This window comes from Lynx rufus, unplaced genomic scaffold, assembly GCF_022079265.1.
Source record: "Lynx rufus isolate CCGP_SWC_20201006 ecotype Redwood Valley unplaced genomic scaffold, mLynRuf1.p SCAF_22, whole genome shotgun sequence".
Lineage (NCBI taxonomy): Eukaryota > Metazoa > Chordata > Mammalia > Carnivora > Felidae > Lynx > Lynx rufus.
This window is the reverse complement of record NW_025814837.1, coordinates 8,929,079-8,953,781: the sequence shown is the minus strand read 5'-3', so window position 1 is coordinate 8,953,781 and position 24,703 is coordinate 8,929,079. Positions and strand designations below refer to the sequence as shown.

The following is a 24,703-nucleotide window of genomic DNA, read 5'->3' as shown; positions in this document are numbered from 1 at the left end:
GGCCATTTTAATAAATTATTAAATTACATCATCATTTGCAAAGAAAAAAATTCTGTTGCTAAAATGGCCCAAACGAATGTATGTATGTCCTCCCTGCACCTAAGGACAAGAATATATAACTCTCACCACACCCTCTACTTCTCCAAAAGACTAATGACAGGATGCATACATATTATTCTACTAAATTTTTCTTTGGGAAGGGCTAGTAGTATCAGTAACTGCCATAAACTTGTTGTTTTGAAAATATTTTATCGACATTTGCTTTATTTTTCATCCTATGTGTCTCAACTTCTTCCACATACATCAAAAATTTACCATAAAAATGTCAAGATGCATTAGATTTTATATTTGAGTAAACATAGCTTCAGCATTTTATTAACAGGCAGTGAAGACTTTGAATTAAATTTAACATAGTGGGCAATCACAAAAGAAAAATCACTACTCATCTGTTTGAAAACTGCTTTTCCTAGGTACACTTTAAGATAGAGTACGGGGGCCCAGGTAATAGCATCAATAGTCTTGCCATTTGGTTCCACTATAGATCAGCTGTGTGGTCATAAAAGACTCATTTTGTTCATGCTTTTATGTCTTCCTATGTGAAATCATAATATTCCAAATAATAATGTAAGATCACATATACGATTTATCGACCTCAACACTCCTGGAAATTAGCTTCTGGATTAATTGTAAGTGCTTACGTCAGCATGCTCTTTGTGGGCAGTTCTGATTTTTGCGGCATCTTCTTCTAGTTCAAGCAGCGGTGTCTCTAGTTCCGCCAGTGCTAGGGTGTACGTTGCTTTCTTTTCCATAAGATCCTGTCTCTCAAGGATCTGTTCTTCTTGAATGGAATACAATTTTTTCTGCCAGCAAAAATTTTAAAGAATTCATTAAGTTATGAATCACCTAAACATGGGATAAGGAGTGCACTTGTTGTGATGAGCACCAGGTGATGTATGGAATTGTTGAGTCACTATATTGCACACCTGAAACTAATATAACACTGCCTGCTAACTGGAATTAAAAACTTAAAAAAAGTAAACATTTATTGAGTCTCAGTCTTGTGTCAGGCAATAATATTTGTTGTTATTTGAAAATTAAAAAAAATTATGCCACCACAAAAATAGGTATGAATATACCATATTTAAACAATGTAGTTATTCAAAAATGAGAGACAATTAATATAGATAATAAAAATCAAACATTCTTATGTAAGTATTGGAAGATAATAAGGTTAAAAAGCACACTAACAACAAATATTGAAATATATGTAATTCTGGCAAACTAAAACCCAGTAAAACCAATGGACAAGAAGTTAATGACAAAATACTAAGCTAAAAGGGCTAGAAAATTATGGAATTATTGAACATATATATACATAGAAAGAAAAATAAATCAGGAAATTTGGCATTTTCAGCATAGAGAAGCGGAGAAACACTGCTTTTATATGTTTGAAAATGCCAAATTTCCTAACAGAAGAAATCACAAAATTTGTGTTCATTTCAAAGAAGACCAGAGGTGCAGATAATCTCAAATAAGTGTATACAATAACACTGTTTTGGACTGTTTTGCCTCTTGATTTTATTTTTAGAACTTCAGGTATTCATGTATTTCTGAAGGGGAGCCATTCTAGAAACATGTCAAAGACCAAAACAGACAACCTGGGTTCCAAAGGATATACAGGTGGTAGACGAAGATAAAGACATTTTAAATTGACTTTGCTAGCTATATTAATTTGATTTCAAAATCTTTATATAGAAATAACATATGTTTTTTCAGTGTTAAATACAGAAATTCAATTGAAAGACACTAAAAGTAAAGAAAACATAACATCATCACAAAGCAAACTAAGGAGACGCTTAGGAATAAGATCTCACTGCCCTTTTACTAGACTGGCAGAAATTCCCATTAAGCCACAAAATGAGATATGTGTATGGGAGGTCAGTTTCTTTATGCATGATCAGGCTCTGCTAGTCGTACACAGAGGGCAACTGTCATCAGCTAAGGAGAGAAAACTGCTGGCTTGCAAACCAAGTAGGGAAAAGATGCCTCATTACAGGCAAATTTAAAATGCTAAGTACACTGCAAATTAAAGGAAGAATAAAATATTGAAACCGAATTAGGATTACCTGAATCATCATTCCATTAGTCACTTCACTTCGAATAAGTCTTTTCAAGAATTCTTCTCTACCCTATATATTATCAAATTTAAAAAAGGTTTTATTTATAGAATATCAGAAAATATTATTGAAGACAACTGATAACACAAGCAACATTTTACTTACATTATAATAAAGAATAAAATATTTATTAAAAATTGAGTATTATAAAAAAACAACAGCCAACCAACCAAACATACAACCAAAAAATCCGATGTTATTTGAAACAAAGTAAGTGATACAAGACCAAGAAAAAGAATTTCAGTTCAGTTCAGGTTACTTTATAATCCTGAACTAAAAGATCAAAGTAATCAAAAAGGAGAGACTAAACAGTCCTCAATTCCTCTTTTTAAAAACTATCAGTTTGCTTTTAATAACATCTTCCAAAAAGAATACATTCAATTTTGAAAATTGATAGTCTGAAGTTTGTAAAATGTAATCAGATTCTCCATTTGGCCAGAATATGTTTTTTCTTTTTTCTTAAAAAAAAAAAATCATTCTTTGGAATTTAGTAGGCAAAAAATGTGTAGAAAAATATTTTTTTTTCTGTTACTTGGATAGATTTAAACTCTCCATAGTGGTAATTGACATTACCACACAACACCAGAGATGCTGCCTTTTAATTATGCAGTATGGATTACGTAGCTACTGAGAACAGTATTGGGAAAATGAATCCATATTACTGTAGATTTAACACAAGAGATAGAGTATGGTCTTAGTAAAGTACTTATTAAACTATCATTGAAAATGTTTAAGAAGAGAGGATGGAGAATGACAAAGATATAGTAGCTGTAAAAACATCTAAATAACTTATTGAACAAATGAATTAACAAATAACAAAGTACTTTTGTCCCTAGGTTGGGTAATCAAGCTATCAAAGTTTTAGGTTCTTTCAAACTCAAAAATAGGTTTTTAAAAAAATCTCTTCATATAATAAGAAACTCCAGATCCATTAAAATATCATAATCACACAGATTCTTACTCATGAACAGCATGTGAAGGATGGAGAGTGAAACCAGGCCGACAAGGTGTTTCCCTGAGACTTAAGGAAATAGGGGCAGTGGTAGCAAATGCAGAGGTAAGTGCCTGAATAAGAACTGAAAGAAGAAACCATTTTTAGGAGGATGGCCTGCAACCCAGCCTGTGCCAAACTTTTCAGTTCTTCTAATTGTCGATGGATTGTAAAAGGAATGGAAGTCCAGAAAATTCACCATTTCACGCCTCTGACAAAAATGGATTCAACCAAGACTTACCAGTGGATGCTAAATTTGGATAAAAATTTTTTTTTGGAAACAAAGATAATTTCATGTTCTTAACATATCACTCAATTGGGTCAATACTACAACAGGAGAATAAATAAATTTATTAGTCATAACTTTAACCAAATGACCAAACTTACTATCACTAATGAGACAAACTTGCACCATGTGCTTTGTGATGTTTCATTGACACAATATGATAACTATGTAATAGTCCTGCCAAAAGTGTTTAACCTGAATTTAACAATGAGAACAAAAAAATAAACCCATTGTGAGAGATGTTCTGGAAAGTAAATGGCTTAGACTCTTCAACAAATGTTAATGCAATAAAAGGCAATTTTTTTTAATGTAGGAGACTCTAAAGATTAAAAGAGACTCTAGAGTTATGAGATAAATGGAAGACATGGTGTTCAGTTACATATAGAAACCAACTGAATTAGAGAAGTTTGCATGTGGACTGTATATTTGTGCCATTTATCTAATCATTGCCTTTTAGCTTTAAATCCACTCTCTTAACTAATTTGAGATACTAGGGCTGGATATGTAAACTATTTTCTTCTGCCAGCTGGCTTCAAGTGAGGCTTTATCAATAGAGGGCAATGGTGGGGCTTACAAGGCTGCAGCAAGGCCCTTGACAACCTTGTTCTGTTTCCAATGGTTTCCTCCTTCTTCCTGTAGAATTGCTGCCAGCTGGTGTGTGGAAAACCAATGGTGCCTACCCTCCAGGTTCTCTACCCAGAAACTCCATTCAAACTCCATTTAACCTTCATCAAATTCTCTGGCACCTGGCAGATAGCTGCTTAAGGTCATCGACTGAGACACAGCCACGCTCTCTCCAGTAAGACCTTACTCTGCTTTGGAGGAAGGTAGCCTCTTTCACGCTCTTTGGGTACTTATCCCTAAAGGCTGTGGATGCTCCCTATATTTGCTATTCTTGTATTCTTTAGAGGTCAACAAGCTTTCTCTGTAAAAAAAAAAAAAAAAAAAAAAAAGTAAAAAAATATAGGCTTTGGGGACATAAAGCCTCCATAAAAATAAGTCAATTCTGGTTTTGGAGAATAAAATATATCAAAAGATCACTTTGAAGAGCTTCAAAGAAGTCAAAGAAAAGGCGGAGCATTCTCAGATGCTGAGAAGAGCCCAAATTGAAACAGTCACCTTTGACCTGCTGCCTGGCTTTAGCAGACAAAAACCAGAAGGTGGCAGCAAAGAGCTATTCTACTGGAAGAGACTTATACTAGGACAAAGAACTGAAGAGCAATGCAACACTTAATGCTATGTGTCCGGAAATCCACTTTCAAAGAGAAAAGAGAAGTAAACACCAAATATAAATAGATATAAGCTCAGAATCAAGGAAGTAGCATCAGTTTGCTTTCCAGTGATGGAGGGGAGTTAAGACCAAAGTTGGAGAACTCAAATTATTATATAAGATTTTAGACCAGCAGAGAAAACAAGAATTAAAAATTAAGAGTTATAACAAAAAATTGAGTATTTCTGCAAATAACTGAGTTGTACTGAATCAGTGGGGCACAGCAGCTCTGTCTTGCATTCTTAGGGCACTCTTTTGTGGCCAGGAACCTAAAAAAAAGTACAGGTAGCAGCCCAAATGGATTCTTTCTAAAAATAAACACAAGGGTGCTTGTGTTTTTACCTTTCTTTCTTTATGAAAATAAATGGGTTTTTTTGGAGAAACATTTTTAAAATCCAGAAGTAAAATTAAAATAACCTGAATCTCCAAACCCAGGGATGTGCATTGTGACTTTTTGGTGTATTGCTTTTTAGGTCCAGGGATTCAAGTTGTCATCGTTGGTAGAGTCAGCCTAGATAGATAGATAGTCTATCTTTCTCAGCCACTAAAAAAAGCAAAAGCACCATTTTTAAAAATTTAGAACTGAATGAATTTACAATTTATCCTTGTACTCATATTACACAACAAATCTATTACTGAAAAATTTGTGTTTTTAAAATTTTCCCACTATATGTTAGCTATGTATTTATGTTTTCCATAAACACGTATTGAGTACCTACTTTGTTCTCAGCACTGGTCTAGGCACTGAGATGCAGTTGTACAAAACAAACAATTCTTGTCCTCCTGGAGGATATTTTCTAGTTGGTATTATGTAACTAATCATAAACATCCTTAACACCCATCTTTGTAGCCTTTGTTCGTCTTTATTATCTGGTGATTTTCTTTAAGTCTTATTTTTAGAAATAATTAACTATAGATTGCAAATGTATTTAGTATTTAAAGTTCTTTACATGGGGTGCCTGGGTGGCTCAGCTGGCTGAACTTCCGACTTCGGATCAGGTCATAATCTTGCAGATTGTGAGTTCGAGCCCCACGTCGGGCTCTGTGCTGACAGCTCAGAGCCTGGAGCCTACTTCAGATTCTGTGTCTCCCTCTCTCTCTGCCCTTCCCCCATGCATGCTCTGTCTCTGTCTCTCGAAAATAAACATTAAAAAATAATAAAAATAAAGTCTTTACATATATTGGTTTAATATCTACAAATCAATGTGACACATGACATTAACAAAATGAAAGATAAAAACCATATGATCATCTCAACAGATGCAGAAAAAAGAAAACAATAGAAAAAACCCAAAATCAGTTCATGATTAAAAACTCTCAACAAAGTCGGTTTAGAAGGAACATAACTCAACATAAAAACGCCATACATGACAAACCAATAGCTAACATATTACTCAATGGTGAACAAATGAAAGCTTTTCCTTCAATATCAGGAACAAGACAAGGATGTCCACTCTTACCACTTTTATTCAAAATAGTAATATAAATCTTAGCTGTAGGAAAGAGACAAGAAAAACTAATAAAAAGCATTCAAATTTAAAGAAGTAAAACTGTCACTATTTGCAGATGACATTAATATATAGAGAGAACCCTAATACTCTACCAAAAAATTATTAGAACTAATAAATGAATTCATTAAAGTTGCAGGATACAAAATAATAGAGAGATATGTTGTATTTTTATACATTAATAATAAAGTAGCAGAAGAAGAAATTAAGAAAATAATCCCATTTAAAATTAAGCAAAAAGAATAAAATACCTAGGAATAAATTTAACCAAGGAAGTGAAAGATCTATAACCTGAAAACTGCATGACACTGATAAAAGACAGTGAAAACAACACAAACAAATGAAATCATATACCATGTTCATGACACAGAAAAATTAATATTGTTAAAATATTTAGGCTACCCAAAGTTACTAATCTACAGTTTCAATACAATCCTTATCAAAATATCAACACTGTTTTTCACAGAACTAGAACAAATAATCCTAAATTTGTATGGAATCATAAAAGCGCTCAGTAGCCAAAGCAATCTTGACAAAGAACAAAGCTGGAGGTATCATAATCCCAGATTTCAAAACACAACACAATGCTACAGTAATCAAAACAATTTGGTACTGACACAAAAACAGACACATAGATCCGTAGAACAGAATACAGAGTGCAGTGCATAAATAAACCTATGCTTCTATATGGTCAATTAATACCTGACAAAGGAGGCAAGAATATACAATGAGGAAAAGGCAGTCTCCTCAATAAACGGTTGTTGGGAAAAACTGGACAACTACATGCGAAAGAATGAGCCTGAACCACTATCTTACATCAGACACAAAAAATAAACTCAAAATGGATTAAAGACCTAAATGTGAGACCTAAAACAATAAAACTCTGAAAGAAAACATAGGAAGTGATCTTCTGTACACCAGCCTTAGCGGCATATTTTATAGACATGTTTCCTCAAGATTCTCACCCTCACTAATCATCAGTGAAATGCAAGTCAAAACCATGAGACGAGACCCCCTACCAGTCAGAATGGTTATTATCAAAAAGATAAGAAATAACAAGTGTTGGCAAGGATATGGAGAAAAGGGAAACCTCATATGTTGTCAGTTAGAATGTGAATTGGTGCAACCACTATGGAAAACAGTATGGAAGTTCCTCGATAAATTAAAAATAGAAATATCATATGATTTATTAGTTCTACCCAAACCCTAACCCTAGCCAAATAAAACAAAAACACTAATTCAAAGAGATATATAAGCTCCTATGTTCTCTGAAGCATTATTTACAATAGACAATAAATGGAAGCAACCTCAGTGTCCTTCAATAGATGAAATGGATAAAGATGTGGTATACATATACACAACTGAATATTACTCAGCCATAAAAATGATGAGATCTTGCCATTTGCACCAACATGCATGGACCTAGAGAACATTATGCTAAGTGAAATAAGTCAGAGAAGGACAAATACCATATGATTTTACTTACATGTATAATTTAAAACAAGCAAGCAAACAGGCAAAAGGAAACAGATGCATAAATATAGGGAACAAATTGATGGCTTCCAAAGTGGACCAGTATGGTGCGGGGGGGGGGGGGGGAGGGGAATGTGAGAAACAGGTGAAAGGGATTAAGAGGTACAAACTTCCAGTTGTAAAATAAGTCACTTAGATGAAAAGTGCAGCATAGGGAATATAGTTAATCATATCGTAATAATGTTGTATGGTGACAGATGGTAACTACACTTCTTGTGGTCAGCACTGCATAATGTATAGAACTGTTGAATCACTATGTTGTGCATATAATATAATGCACATAATATTGTATGTTGACTAATATAATATTGTATAATGACTATATTTCAATAACAAACATTTTTTATTAAATTTTTTTAATGTTTATTTTTTAGGGAGAGAGACAGAGTGTGAGCAGGGGAGGGGCAGAGAGAGAGGGAGACACAGAATCCGAAGCAGGCTCCAGGCTCTGAACTGTCAGCACACAGCCCGACATGGGGCTCGAACCCACAAACCGTGAGATCATAACCTAAGCTGAAGCTGGAGGCTCAACCGACTGAGCCACCCAGACGCCCCTAACATTTTTTAAAATAGATAAAAAACATTATTTACAGATATTGATAAATTACTTCCCAGAAAGGTTCTACCAATTTACAGAGTACAGGTTATCAGAGTTGCTATATCAATATGTCTTAACACTTATCAAATATTAGTTTTCACATAAGTAAAACTGGGATAACATTTCTTTTCCACAAAATTATTGTGGAAGTACAAGAAGAATTATATATGCATATATAAACTATCATATACATTAAACTCTTATACATATATAATAGTTTACCTGAGGCAACATTGGCATCAAACATTCAACAAATAGCTATTACTACTTTCAATGTGTTATTTAGAATCTATATATTTATTAGGAAATAGACTCCAGAGTTAAATGTAAGTCAGCTATCAAAGAGTTTAGGAAGCCCCATTTTATGGAATACTCTTTATGTTGTTTATCCCTAATACTTGTGAGAGTTTATTATTTGTCAGGCTCCAAGTTAAATGTTTTATATACAATATTATCACACACAGGTATAATACATGTATTATTACACTCATTTACGGGATCACAATATTCTCAATATTCTCAGAATAAAGAACCAGAATTCAAATTAAGAAACATGTGACTCCAAAATCCACACCCTTTCAACAAAATCACATTTCATTTAGAAAAGGGAGGAAAAAATAGAAACAAAAATCATAGATTTATTTTTTTTTTAGTTTATTTATTTATTCTGAGAGAGAGAGAGAGTGAGCCAGAGAGGGAGAGAGAGAATCCCAAGCAGGCTCTCTGTAGTCGGCGCAGAGCCCGATCCAGGGCTTGTTCTTGTGAACAGTGAGATCATGACCTGAGCCAAAACCAAGAGTCGGACACATCCGATTGAGCCATCCAGTTGCCCCCAAAATTCATATATTTAAATGAAAATTCTAATGAGCCAATATACTACATTTTTTTTTCTGACAAGGCTCTAAACTAGTAGAATGAGGAAGGAAGTTATGTTCCCAGCAAGGCAAATAAAGTTTTATTTTGTCCTCAACTGTTTTACATCATCAAGAATACTGAGTGTCTAATTCTTTATTTTTATCACATTTTTAGGTGTATTTACTCCCTCAAATATGTGTTAGAAAAATTAACTCTTCTGAAGCTTCACACAACATTTGAGGGACTTAAATCCTACTATAGCTTCACACGATTTCTGTTTTGTCTGTACCTTCCTTCCCTCTTTTCCCCAGCAAACATTTATCATTAATGTGGACACTCCCAATATTACAGTTAATGGCTTCCTTGACCTTCACGTTGGCAAAGTATTTTATCTATGAATAGAGTAGGGAAGAATCTTAGTAACTTAAAAACAATGAACCAAAAGTAAAAGAGTACATGATCAAAGTTGTAAATCTGGAACACAGAAAGGAGTAACGAAGAGTGACGGTGCTAGCAATGAATAGTGTAAATGATTCTGAGCTTCTGGACCGTTTAAAGCAGAAGAAAACACGAAACATTAAAGACTGCCCAATTATCATTAAGAAAAGGAATATAATTTTATCAAGAAAGTTAATCCTAGTTCTGAATTCTAACATAACTTAAGTGTATAGGTTTTTAACCATCTTGAACAATAGGACTACCTCTTTCATTCATTTAAAACACAAGTAGCAGTAGTCAGTTTTGGCCATTACTTTTAGGAACTTTTTTTTTTTTGATTTTTGTAAATGTTTATTTAGTTTTGAAAGAGAGAGAAAGAGTGCAAATGGGGAAGGTGCAGACAGGGAGGGAGACATGGAATCCAAAGCAGGCTCCTGGCTGCAAGCTGTCAGGACAGAGCCTGACACGGAGCTTGAACTCATGAATTGTGAGATCATGACCTGAGCTGAAATTGGATGCTTAACTAACTGAGCCACAGAGGTGCCCCTTACCAAGATTTGTTAAAAGTCTAGGATGTAGTATCAACTCCTAATTCAATAAAAATTATTGTATATAAGTCAAGAGTAATACACTTTAGATTTGACTGATAGGCATAAATCCTCAAGAATCAAAATAAATAAATAATCAGAATGTCCATTTTCTAACCATTTTAAAATACCACCAGTCTCACCTGAAATTGTGATAGAAGCTGTATAGTGTACAAACCAAATTTGGGCTTATTAAATCTATTTTATTCTGTTAATTGAACTGGACATTATCTAAATAGGCCTGAAGTGGTAAAAGTTATGACCCCCAAGAAAGTGTTTTAGAAGGTTTTAATTTTTACTTTACTCAGATGAAGGTCCTTTATAAACTTTGTCTTAGATATTAACAAATAGTATTTGAAGGAAAGGCCAAGATTTTTCTCTAAAGAAGAGTTAAGGGTTGTTATAAATATGTGAAAAAGAATCCAAGCAGTAACATAACCTTCTAAACTATAAAGTTATAGACCAGATGACTGTGGCCTAGAACATTATAAAGACATAACAGAGTGTCTTTTTCTAGGATTAAAAATGATCCCTGAACTGCTAAACAAATTTAAAAAACTAGAAAAACTAGAAATCATACAATGTTTACTGTCAGATCACAATGGAATTAAACTAGAAATCAGTAACAGAAAGTTAATTGGAAAATACCCAAATGTGTACACACTAAACAACATATTTCTTAAAAATGTATAGCCAAGGAATAAATCTGAAGAAAAATTTTGAAATAGTTTGAACTAAATAAAAACAAAACGCAATTTATCAAAATTTGTGTGATGCAGCCAAAGCATTGCTTAAAAGGAAATTTATAGTACTGAGTGTGTATATTAGAAAAGAAGAAAGATCTAACATCAATAATATAGGTTTAAATCTTAGAAAACTGGAAGGAGAGAAAATTAAATTAAAACTAAGCAGAAGAAGAGAAATAATAAGAATTAGAGCAGAAATCAATGAAATTGAAAACAGAAAATCGTAGAAAAAAAATCAATGAAACTAAAATCTGGTTCTTTCAAAAGAGCAATAACACTTGATAAGCCTGAAGCCAGGCAAACTAAAAAAAAGATAGAGGACACAAATTACTAATATCAGAAATGAAAGCAGTGATGTAACTAGATCTCATGGATATTGAAAGAAAATAAAGGAATACTATGAAAAACTCTATTTTCAAGAATTAGGTAACCTAGAAGAAATAGAACAATTTCTTGAAAGACATAATCTGCCAAAACTCATACAAGAAGAAACATATCATCTAAATATGCTGACATCTATTAAGGAAATGGAATTAATAATTAATTCCTTTCCAAAACAGAAAGCACAAGGCCCCCATGGGTTCCCCAGTGAATAATTCTACAAACATTTAAGTAAGAAATTATACTAAATTTCTACAATCTCTTTCAGAGGATAGAAACAGATGGATACTCCTAACTCATTCTATCAGACAGCATTACTGTAAGACCCTCAATAAGTTAAAATGGGGGGAGGGAATGGGATGTTCCTTGACTTGGTAAAGAATGTTTACAAAAACCTACAGCTAACACAAAAGTTTATGGTGAGAAAAGAAAGCTCTCCCACTAGGATCAGGTACAAAGCAAGGATAATCCATCTCAACATTCTTTTTCAATGTTGTACTGGAAGTACTTGAAAATGCATTGACCAAAATAATAATAATAATAATAATAATAATAATAATAATAATAAGTAAAAAACATACAGATTTGGAAGGAATAAATAAATTTGCTCTTGTTTTCAGATGACATGATTGTACATGTGAAAATCTAAAAGAATTAACAAAAATACTCCTGGAAATATTAAGCAATTATAGAACAGTTGCAAGACACAATGTGAATCCCCAATCTTCAACTGTTTTCCTATATGCCAGTTTATAAGGAGAGGCAAAGACCCAGCAGAGCCAAAACAATATTGAAAAACAAAAAAAAGCAACAGACATGAACACACTCAACATCAAGATATACTAGAAAGCTATATTATTCAAGACAGCATAGCACTGGCAAAAGAATAGACAAATAGAAAACTGGAACAAAAAAGAGTCCACAAATAGTCAGCTGCTCTTCCACAAAAAAGCAAAGACAACACAATGGAGCAAAGACAATCTCTTCAATAAATGGTGCTAGAACAAGTGGACATCCACATGCAAAAAGAAACAAAGCTAGATACACTTCACACCTTTCATAAAAATTAACTCACAATGGATCATAAACCTAAAGGTATAACAAAAAAAACACTAGAAAATAACAAAAAATCTTAGATGTTCTTGGGTATGACAATGACTTATTTTTGTTTTTTAATTTTTATTTTTTTAATTTACATCCAAGTTAGTTAGCATATAGTGCAACAGTGATTTCAAGAGTAGATTCTTTACCCATTTAGCCCATCCCCCCTCCCACAACCCCTCCAGTAACCCTGTTTGTTCTCCATATTTAAGAGTCTCTTAGGTTTTGTCCCCCTCCCTGTTTTTATATTATTTTTGCTTCCCTTCCCTTGTGTTCCCCTGTTTTGTCTATTAAAGTCCTCAGATAAGTGAAGTCATATGATTTTTGTCTTTCTCTGACTAATTTCACTTAGCATAATACCCTTCAGTTCCATCCACATAGTTGCAAATGGCACGATTTCATTCTTTTTGATTGCCCAGTAATACTCCATTATATATATATATATATATATATCACATCTTCTTTATCCATTCATCCATTGATGGACATTTGGGCTCTTTCCATACTTTGGCTATTGTTGATAGTGCTGCCATAAACATGGGGGTGCATGTGTCCCTTCAAAACAGCACACCTGTATCCCTTGGATAAATGCCTAGTAGTGCAATTGCTGGGTCACAGGGTAGTTCTGTTTTTAGTTTTTTGAGGAACCTCCATACTGTTTTCCAGAGTAGCTGCACCAGCTTGCATTCCCACCAACAGTGCAAAAGAGATCCTTGTTCTCTGCATCCTCGCCAACATCTGTTGTTCCCTGAGTTGTTAATGTTAGCCATTCTGACAGGTGCAAGGTGGTATCTCATTGTGGTTTTGATTTGTATTTCCCTGATGATGAGTGATGTTGAGCATTTTTCATGTGTTGGTTGGCCATCTGGATGTCTTCTTTGGAGAAGTGTCTATTCATGTCTTTTGCCCATTTCTTCACTGGATTATTTGTTTTTGGGGTGTTGAGTTTGATAAGTTCTTTATAGACTTGGGATACTAACCCTTTATCTGATATGTCATTTGTAAGTATCTTCTCCCATTCCATCGGTTGCCTTTTATTTCTTTGTGTTGTCTGATGGCTGAGGCTAAGACTTCCAATACTATGCTGAATAACGGTGGCGAGAGTGAACATCCCTGTCTTGTTCCAGACCTCAGGGGGAAAACTCTCAGTTTTGCCCCATGGAGGATGATATCAGCATGGGATCTTTGATATATGGCTTTTATGATCTCCAGGTATGATCCTTCTATCCCAACTTTCTTGAGGGTTTTTATCAAGAAAGGATGCTGTATTTTGTCAAATGCTTTCTCTGCATCTATTGAGAGGAGCTTATGGTTCTTGTCCTTTCTGTTACTGATGTGATGAATCACACTGATTGTTTTGCAGATATTGAACCAGCCCTGCATCCCAGGTAGAAGTCCCACTTGGTCGTGGTGAATAATTTTTTTAATGTATTGTTGGATCCAGTTGGCTAATATCTTGTTGAGGATTTTTGCATCCACAGTCATCAGGGAAATTGGTCTATAGTTCTCATTTTCAGCGGGGTCTCTGGTTTTGGAATCAAGGTAATGCTGGCTTCACAGAAAGAGTTTGGAAGGTTTCCTTCCATTTCTATCTTTTGGAACAGCTTCAAGAGAATAGGTGTTAACTCTTCCTTAAACGTTTGGTAGAATTTCCCTGGAAAGCCATCTGGCCATGGACTCTTGTTTTTTGGCAGATTTTTTTATTACAATTTCGGTTTCTTTACTGGTCATGGGTCTCTTCAAATTTTCTATTTCTTCCTGTTTCAGTTTTGGTAGTGTATTTGTTTCTAGGAATTTGTCCATTTTTTCCAGATTGCCCATTTCATTGGCGTATAATTTCTCATAGTATTCTCTTATTATTGTTTTTATCTCTGCTGTGTTGGTGGTGATCTCTCCCCTCTCCTTCTTGATTTTATTTATTTGGGTCCCTTCCTTTTTCTTTTTGATCAAACTGGCCAGTGGCTTATCAATTTTGTAATTCTTTCAAAGAACCAGCTTCTGGTTTCACTGGTCTACTGTTTTTTTCGTTTCAATAGCATTAATTTCTGCTCTAATCTTCATTATGATTTCCTGTCTTCTGTTAGTTTTGGGTTTTATTTGCTGTTCTTTTTCCAGCTCTTTAAGGTGTAAGATTAGGTTGTGTATCTGAGATCTTTCTTCCTTCCTTAGGAAGGCCTGGATTGCTAAATACATTCCTCTTATGACTGCTTTTGCTGCATCTGAGGCTTTGGGCTGTGGTGTTATCATTTTCATTGGCTTCCATGTACTTTTTAATTTCCTCTTTAACTTGTTGGTTAGCCCATTCATTCTTTAGTAGGATGTTCTTCAGTCTCCAAGTATTTGTTACCTTTCCAACTTTTTTTTTCTTGTGGTTGATTTTGAGTTTGATAGCTTTGTGGTCTGAAAATATGCGTGGTACGATCTCGATCTTTTTATACTTGCTAAGGGGTGATTTGTGTCCCAGTATGTGGTCTATTCTGGAGAACGTTCCATGTGCACTGGAGAAGAATACATATTCTGCTGCTTTAGGATAAAATGTTCTGAATATACATGTTAAGTCCATCTGGTCCAGTGTGACAATGACTTTTTAGATACAACACCAAAGCATGATCCATGAAAGAAATAATTGATAAGTTGGGTTTCATTAAAACTAAAGCCTTTAGCTCTGTGAAAGCCAAGGTCAAAAGAATGAGAAGTCACAAACTGGGAGCAAATATTTGCAGAAGACAAATCTGATAAAGATCTGTTATCCAAAATATACAAAATACTCTGGAAACTCAACAGTAAGAAAACAACCCAATAAAAGAAGCATCAAAGCTGTTGGGGTGCCTGGCCGGTTCTGTTGGTAGAACATGGGACACTTGATCTTGGGACTGTTAGTTCGAGCCCCATATTGGATGTAGAGATTACTTAAAAGAGGAGGTCAAAGACCTTAACATGCAACTCACCAAAGAAGATATACAATGGCAAGTAAGTATATACTTCATATGTCATCACAGAAATGTAAATTAAAGCAACAGTGAAATATCACTACACAGCTATTACAATGGCCAAAATCCTGACTACTGACAACATCAACTATTGGCAAGGCTTTGGAATAACAGGAACTCTCATGCATTGCTGGTAGGAATGAAAAATGGTACAGCCACTTTGTAAGACAGTTTGGCAGTTTTTTACAAAACTAAACATATACTGGGGTGCCTAGGTGGTTCAGTCAGTTAAGCATCAGATTCTTGATTTTGGCTCAGGTTATGATCTCACAGTTCATGAGACTGAGCCTTCTGTTGGGTTATGTGCTGACAGTGCAGGTCCTGCTTGGATTCCCTCTCTTTCTCTCTCTCTCTCTGTCCCTCCCCCACTCACACCCTCTCTCCCTCTCAAAATAAACATTTTTTAAAAACACACAAAAAAGTAAATATATACTAATTATAATATCCAGCAATTATGTTCCTTATTTCATACTCAAAGGAGTTTAAAACTTATTTCCACATAAAAACCTGCACATGGATGTTTCTAGTAGCTTTCTTTATAACTGCCAAGACTTGGAAGCAACCAAGATGCTCTTCAATAGGTGAATGCTTAAATAAATTGTGGTATATCCAGATATAGAATACTATTCAGTGCTAAAAAGAAATGAGCTATCAAGCCAAGAAAAGACATGAAGGAACCTTGAATGCATATGAATAAGTGAAAGAATCCAATATGAAAAGGCTATATATACTGTAGGATTCCAACTATATGGTATTTTGGAAAAGGCAAAACTATGGAATAAAAGATCAGTGGTTACCATGGTTGCCATCAGTGGGAGAAAGGCTGTATAGGGACAGCACCGAAAGGGCTTGAGGTATATGGGAAATCTCTGTACTTTCTCCCAATTTTGCTGTGACCCTAATGGTTCTCTAAAATATAAAGGCTAAAAGGTGATCCCTAATATTGTCATTATGAAATTTTGAGCCTGAATGAATTTTCTTTGGTTGGAGTATATGCCTACCTAGTGTCTGACTAGTTTATACCAAACCCAGCATCAGAAAACCTTGTGTACAAATTCTACACAGCTACCTAAAAGCAATGTTACTTTGGGCAAACCACTTCACCCCAAAATGTACATACTAGTAACAACTTCACAGTATTGTGACCACGAATTAATTAACATGTATAAAGAGTCTAGCCTATAATAGATCTGCAGAAAACTCTATTTCCTTTTTTCTTTTCTACTAAGTTTCCACTTAGTTCTAGTACTAGGATTTTTACCTGGTACCAGAGGATCCTGATATTCTACTTTTCCAGCAAAACTCCAGTATGTTCAAGCAAAAAACCCTCTACATTCCTGCAGCTTGCACAAAATCCTTCTATTTAAATGTTGAGAAGTACTTAATATCTGATAAAAGCTTTTGAGATTTTCCTTGTTACAATATATTACATTCTTCAGACAACACTGAATGATTTTCTGTTCATTCCATCAATACCATAATTGAATACATATTACCCTTTTATTGATTTATCTTCCATCACTGTGGATAATTTTATCCTACGACTTGGCTAATCACGTCTTTTCTGAATAGGTCAGTCACTGGCATTGAAGGTATGAAAAAATTGGGACAAGTCATCTGTAATAGCTGGAAAACTTCAGAACCTGACAAATATCTTGATTGTTCAGGGTGGTTTCTAGTGTAAAACTTATTAGGAATTGTACAGGTGCATCAATTTGAGGAAACATAATTCAGAAATTCCACCTCTAAGGTTTCAAAAGGTTATTTCTCAGAGTTAGGTCAGAGGTGGTAATGCTATGATTTCTAGAAGACCTGAATTAAGGACTAATGTTAGGCCAAGATCAACAAATACATAAAGTTACCTGCAAGAAAAACATAATGCCAAGACTCAGAAAACTTTATAGATATTTATTACTTAGTCAATGAAAGACAATGGAGGTCGTTACAAAGGCAGAAACTACAAACTTGAATTATTCCCAACCTGATTTATCTAAGGACTATCTAGAAATTCATTTTTAATTCGTTACCATTCTGACACAGATACACATGTGTATATCACAGAAATTTAGTGCCCTATATATTCAGCTCAGAGATCAGCAGAAGTGTCTAGCAATGTGGAATTATTTCCTAACTTGAGTAATATCTTTCTGTTGCTTCTTTCTGGTTGTGTCTCAGCTACTATAGGGTAGGGAAAGGACTTGATTAACAGTGCCTCAATGCTTTCAATTTCACTTGCATCAAACAAGGGGGACACTTACACTTTGCCTTAGGTTGGCAAAGCAAGTACAGAAGAGTTACCTCAAATTTGCATTTAACCTATAAATTGCATTTTATGGCATCAGGAAAACTTAGAAAAAAATAATTTAATGTAACATCCTTCTTAATAATTGAATGACTCAGGCTAGTGAAGCCATATAGCTGAACTATTAAAGGTAGGTTGTAACAGCTCTGAGATAATATGTGAACAAAGGTTTCCTGTCCAGTGAAAAAATTAAAACACATTGTTAAGTAGCCAAATCAGTGGTTTATGTATTCATTGATATCCTCAATGAAAAAAATTAATTATTGGTCATAGACAAATGCATATTAATGAAAAATGTTTTAAAATTATAAACGACATCCACAGTGTTATATATGCTAAACTATATGGAAAATAACATGATTTATATTTTTAAAACAACTTTGAGGTTAATTTTTACTCTACGTGATTTCTATCATATTAACTTTGGCACATATATGGTATGAAAAAACCCTCTGAACAACCCATGATAAGAGATATGTGTACAATAAACCAACTCTGTTGAACAGGTGGATTCAATGGAGGAACAAAATCTCAGTTTCTCAGTAAAGAAACATTTACTGGAAGACAATCTAAGTATCCTAAATTTAGAAAGCACATGAGAAAGTCTTCACTGAATAAAGTGCTAGTGAAAGGCTTGAATACAGAATACAGATTCTATATTTTACAGATAACTATATGATAATAAGTCTTTGATAAGTAAATGCCAAAGATAGGAGAAGTGTGTGTGTGAGGTGTGATGGACAAAAGTAGCCTGTTAAAGTGGTCCCTTACAGGGGCACCTGGGTGGCTCAGTCAGTTAAGCGACCAACTTCAGCTGTGGTGATAATCTCACAGTTCGTGGGTTTGAGCCCCACATCAGGCTCTGTGCTGACAGCTCAGAGCCTGGAGCCTACTTCTGATTCTGTGTCTTCCTCTCTCTCTGCCCCTCCCCCACTCACACTCTGCATGTGTCTCTCCCTCTCACTCTCAAAGATAGAGGAGGAGCCACGATGGCGGAACAGCATGGAAGTTTTTTGTGTGTCTTGCGTCTATGAAATACAGCCAGACCAACACTAAACCATCCTACACACCTAGAAAACTGATTGGAGGATTAGCACAACAATCTGCACAACCTGAACCACACAATTCAGCAGGTATGCGGTATGGGGAGGTGAACTTGGGGAGAGAGGAGCCGGCAGCAGGCAGAGAACCACATTTGCAGGCAGAGAGAGGACGGAGACTGGGGCAGGGGAGAATACGGGAAAAGTACCCCTCCCCAAAAGCAGCTGGAGAGAAGGTGGAAAATTGGAAACAGCCGCAGGGACTAAACTAAAAAGGGAGAAAGGAGAAAGGAGAGGGTTTAAATTCCATTAAGACTGTAAACAAGGGGAGCGCAAAGGCTGCAACTCTGCAGCTCGATACCTGGTGGTGCTCTGGTGGAAGGGCGAATCCCCAGGAACAGAGTGGGGTCTGGGAGGTTCTCAGCCCACATGGGGAAAAGTGGTTCCAATGCTGGAAGGACATTTGGTGGAGACTGTTGAAGCCACCTGGTGCCAGCAGACCCCAGAAAATGGCCACATTTGCTCGTGCTGGAACAAGGTCATTAAGTGTGAAGCCTGGTGCCAGATGTGTGTTGTGATTTTCCATAATCCCTGAAAAGCTGCTGCTACACTATCTCATGAACTTTTTCTGGGGCGGGCTGGCACCTGGCCAGTCTTGGGGCACTCGCAGCAGCAGGGTCCAGCAGGCATTCCTGGGTGCAGCTGGCATTCAGCCACTGCTCAGTGAGACCCTCCCGCAGAGGGGCAGAACGGGTCAAAGCTGCAGTCCTTCAGAAGTAAGGGATGGGGAAAACAGCCACATCTGAGACAAAACTCGGGAGAGAGGTACTGCCTGGGGCTTGGTCATGAACAGTGAAGAAGCGGGGAGTGGACGAAAGCTGAAGACAGAGGACGGGTGCACGACTGCTGATAGGAGAGAACAGAGTTCCCATACTAGGGACTGGGTAGCTGGGTGACGCCATTTTCACTGCTCCCACGCAAAGGCACCTATGAGTACCCCAACAATCCACCCCAGTAGGCTAGCTGCGCCATCTAGTGAAGAACGGAGCCGTTACACTGAGCCCTGCCCAATTGGGCCAACCTCACTCTTCAAGAACACAAGGCTCACCACCTACTTACTTTATGGACTATAAAGTGCTACATAATCTGACTTCTAGGGGAAAATGAAGTAATTTCACCCCTATTTCAATCTATTAGCAGGTCTATCTATTCAATTTTCTTTTTTTTTTCTTTTTTTCTCTCTTTACACTATTCTTTTTCTTGAATACAGAAAGAGAAAAAATTCCTTTTTATTTTCAATTTTTATTAAAAATATTTTTCTTTAATTTTTTACTATATTTTTTCCTTTTGTGTAAATTTTTTCAAATTCTATCTTACTTCCATCATTCGATTTTAGTCTACTTCAGTGTATTCTCACTTTTTCAAATTTTCAAATGATTTCCTTGTTTTTTTTTCTTTTTTCTTTTTTGTTTCTTGTCTTTACTTGAATGAAGAAAGTGAAAAACTTCATTTTTCCCTTCAATTTCTATTAAAAATATTTTTCTTTAATTTTTAATATACTTTTTGCTTTTATGTAAATTTTTTCAAATTCTATTTTACTTCCATCATTTTATTTTAGTCTACTACAGTGTATTCACTTTTTCAAATTTTCAAACGATTTCTTTTTTTCTTTTTTCTCTTTTTTGTTTCTTTTTCTTGAATAAAGAGAAAAAAATTCATTTTTATTTTTAATTTTTATTAAAAATATTTTCTTTAATATTTTTCCTCCTATATTCCTTACTTTTGTGTAAATTTTTTTCAAATTCTATTTTGCTCCCATCTCATTTTAGTCTACTTCAGTGTATTCATTTTTTCAAATTCTCAAACGATTTCCTTTTTTCCCCTGTTTTTTTCTCTAATCTTTCAAACCACATTCAATACCCAGACCAAAACACACCTAAGATCTAGCATCATTTATTAGATTTTGTGTGTGTGTGTTTAATTTTTTAATTTTAATATTTTTTTAATTTTAATTATTTTTGATCTTAACTTTTCTACCTCATTAATTTCTTTTCTCCCTTCAAAATGACAAAATGAAGGAATTCACCCCAAAAGAAAGAGCACAAATAAACAACAGCCAGGGATTTAACCAACACAGATACAAGCAAGATGTCTGAACCAGAATTTAGAATCACGATAATAAGAATACTAGCTGGAGCTGAAAATAGATTAGAATCGCTTTCTGCAGAGATAAAAGCAGAAAAAAAAATAGATTGAAATTAAAAATGCTATAACTGAGCTTCAATCATGGATGGATGGAGCAGCAGCAAGGATGGATGAGGCAGAACAGAATCAGCAATATAGAGGACAAACTTATAGAGAATAATGAAGCAGAAAAAAGACGGAGATTAAGACAAAAGAGCACAATTTAAGAATTAGAGAAATCAGTGACTCATTAAAAAGGAACAACATCAGAATCACAGGGGTCCCAGAAGAGGAAAAGAGAGAAATAGGGGTAGAAGGGTTATGTGAGTAAATCATAGTGGAAAACTTTCCTAACCTGGGGAAAGACACAGACATCAAAATTCAGGAAGCACAGAGGACCCCCATTAGATTCAATAAAAACTGACCATCAACAAGGCATATCATAGTCAAATTCACAAAATACTCAGTCAAGGAGAGAATCGTGAAAGCAGCAAGGGAAAAAAAGTCCCTAACCTACAAGGGAAGACTGATCAGGGTAGGAGCAGACCTATCCACAGAAATATGGCAGGCCAGAAAGGAGTGGCAGGATATATTCAATGTGCTAAATCAGAAACATAAGCAGCCAAGGATTCTCTATCCAGCAAGGCTGTCATTCAAAATAGAAGGAGAGATAAAAAGTTTCCCAAACAAAAATTAAAGGAGTTTGTGACCACTAAACCAGCCCTGCAAGAAATTTTAAGGGGGACTCTCTGAGGGGAGAAAAGATGAATATGTATATATGTATGTATGTGTATGTATATATAAATATATATATATATATAGAGAGAGAGAGAGAGAGAGAGAGATAAATAAATAAATAAATAAATAAATACCAAAAGCAACAAAGATAAGAAAGGACCAGAGAACACCGCCAGAAACTCCAACTCTACAAGCATGATAATGGCAATAAATTCATACCTTTCAGTACTCACTCTAAATGTCAATGGACTCAATGCTCCAATCAAAAGACATAGGGTAGCAGAATGGATAAGAAAACAAGATCCATCTATATGCTGTCTACAAAAACCCACTTTAGACCTAAAGACACCTTCAGATTGAAAATAAGGGGATGGAGAACCATCTATTATACTAATGGTCAACAAAAGAAAGCCAGAGTAGCCATACTCATATCAGACAATGTAGGCTTTACAATAAAGACTGTATCAAGAGATGCAGAAGGGCATTATATCATAATGAAGGGTCTATCCACCAAGAAGACCTATTGTAAACATTTATGTGCCAAAGGTGGGAGCACCCAAATATATCAATCAATTAATCACAAACATAAAGAAACTCATCGATAGTAATACCATAATAGTAGGAGACTTCAACACCACACTCACAGCACTGGACAGATCATCTATTCAAAAAATCAACAAGGAAACAATGGCTTTGAATGACACACTGGACCAGATGGACTTAACACATATATTCAGAACATTTCATCCTAAAGCAGCAGAATATACATTCTTCTCCAGTGCACATAGAACATTCTCCAGAATAGACCATATACTGGGACACAAATCAGCCCTAAGTAAGTACAAAGAGATTGAGATCAAACCGTGCATATTTTCAGACCACAAAGCTATGAAACTGAAAATCAACCACAAGAAAAATTTTGGAAAGGTAACAAATACTTGCAGACTAAAGAACATCCTACTAAAGAATTACTGGGCTAATCAAGAAGTTAAAGAGGAAATTAAAAAGTTTATGGAAGTCAATGAGAATGATAGCACCACAACCGAAAACCTCTGGGACACAGCAAAGGCAGTCATAAGAGGAATGTATTTAGCAATCCAGGCCTTCCTAAAGAAGGAAGAAAGATCTCAGATACACAACCTAATCTTACACCTTAAAGACCTGGAAAAAGAACAGCAAATAAAACCCAAAACTAGCAGGGGCGCCTGGGTGGCTCAGTCGGTTAAGGAGCCGACTTCGGCTCAGGTCATGATCTCACGGTCCGTGAGTTCAAGCCCCGCGTTGGGCTCTGTGCTGACAGCTCAAAGTCTGGAGCCTGTTTCAGATTCTGTGTGTCTCTCTCTCTGACCCTCCCCTGTTCATTCTCTGTCTCTCCCTGTCTCAAAAATAAATAAAAACATTTTAAAAATTTAAAAAAAAACCCAAAACTAGCAAAAGACAGGAAATAACGAAGAATAGAGCAGAAATTAGTGCTACTGAAACCAAAAAAACAGTATATCAGTGAAACCAGAAGCTGGTTCCTTGAAAGAATTACAAAATTGATAAGCCACTGGCCAGTTTGATCAAAAAGAAAAAGGAAGGGACCCAAATAAATAAAATCAAGAAGGAGAGGGGAGAGATCACCACCAACACAGCAGAGATAAAAACAATAATAAGAGAATACTATGAGAAATTATACGCCAATGAAATGGGCAATCTGGAAAAAATGGACAAATTCCTAGAAACAAATACACTACCAAAACTGAAACAGGAAGAAATAGAAAATTTGAAGAGACCCATGACCAGTAAAGAAACCGAAATTGTAATAAAAAAATCTGCCAAAAAACAAGAGTCCATGGCCAGATGGCTTTCCAGGGAAATTCTACCAAACGTTTAAGGAAGAGTTAACACCTATTCTCTTGAAGCTGTTCCAAAAGATAGAAATGGAAGGAAACCTTCCAAACTCTTTCTGTGAAGCCAGCATTACCTTGATTCCAAAACCAGAGACCCCGCTGAAAATGAGAACTATAGACCAATTTCCCTGATGACTGTGGATGCAAAAATCCTCAACAAGATATTAGCCAACTGGATCCAACAATACATTAAAAAAATTATTCACCACGACCAAGTGGGACTTCTACCTGGGATGCAGGGCTGGTTCAATATCTGCAAAACAATCAGTGTGATTCATCACATCAGTAACAGAAAGGACAAGAACCATAAGCTCCTCTCAATAGATGCAGAGAAAGCATTTGACAAAATACAGCATCCTTTCTTGATAAAAACCCTCAAGAAAGTTGGGATAGAAGGATCATACCTGGAGATCATAAAAGCCATATATCAAAGATCCCATGCTGATATCATCCTCCATGGGGCAAAACTGAGAGTTTTCCCCCTGAGGTCTGGAACAAGACAGGGATGTTCACTCTCGCCACTGTTATTCAGCATAGTATTGGAAGTCTTAGCCTCAGCCATCAGACAACACAAAGAAATAAAAGGCAACCGATGGAATGGGAGAAGATACTTACAAATGACATATCAGATAAAGGGTTAGTATCCCAAGTCTATAAAGAACTTATCAAACTCAACACCCCAAAAACAAATAATCCAGTGAAGAAATGGGCAAAAGACATGAATAGACACTTCTCCAAAGAAGACATCCAGATGGCCAACCAACACATGAAAAATGCTCAACATCACTCATCATCAGGGAAATACAAATCAAAACCACAATGAGATACCACCTTGCACCTGTCAGAATGGCTAACATTAACAACTCAGGGAACAACAGATGTTGGCGAGGATGCAGAGAACAAGGATCTCTTTTGCACTGTTGGTGGGAATGCAAGCTGGTGCAGCTACTCTGGAAAACAGTAACTACCCTGTGACCCAGCAATTGCACTACTAGGCATTTATCCAAGGGATACAGGTGTGCTGTTTTGAAGGGACACATGCACCCCCATGTTTATGGCAGCACTATCAACAATAGCCAAAGTATG

General features: G+C 35.6%; 1 protein-coding gene across 1 annotated transcript in view; it reads right to left on the bottom strand.

Annotated features, from left to right (window-relative positions):
• The window catches only part of CCDC178 (coiled-coil domain containing 178), a 410,140-nt gene that overhangs the window by 267,613 nt on the left and 117,824 nt on the right, over window positions 1-24,703 (bottom strand). Inside the window, exons 14-15 of the mRNA XM_047086870.1 lie at window positions 2,127-2,189; window positions 699-860 (exon numbers count right to left, since the gene is read on the bottom strand). Of these exons, the coding sequence (XP_046942826.1) occupies window positions 699-860; window positions 2,127-2,189 (225 nt within the window). The remainder of the gene's footprint in view (window positions 1-698; window positions 861-2,126; window positions 2,190-24,703) is intronic.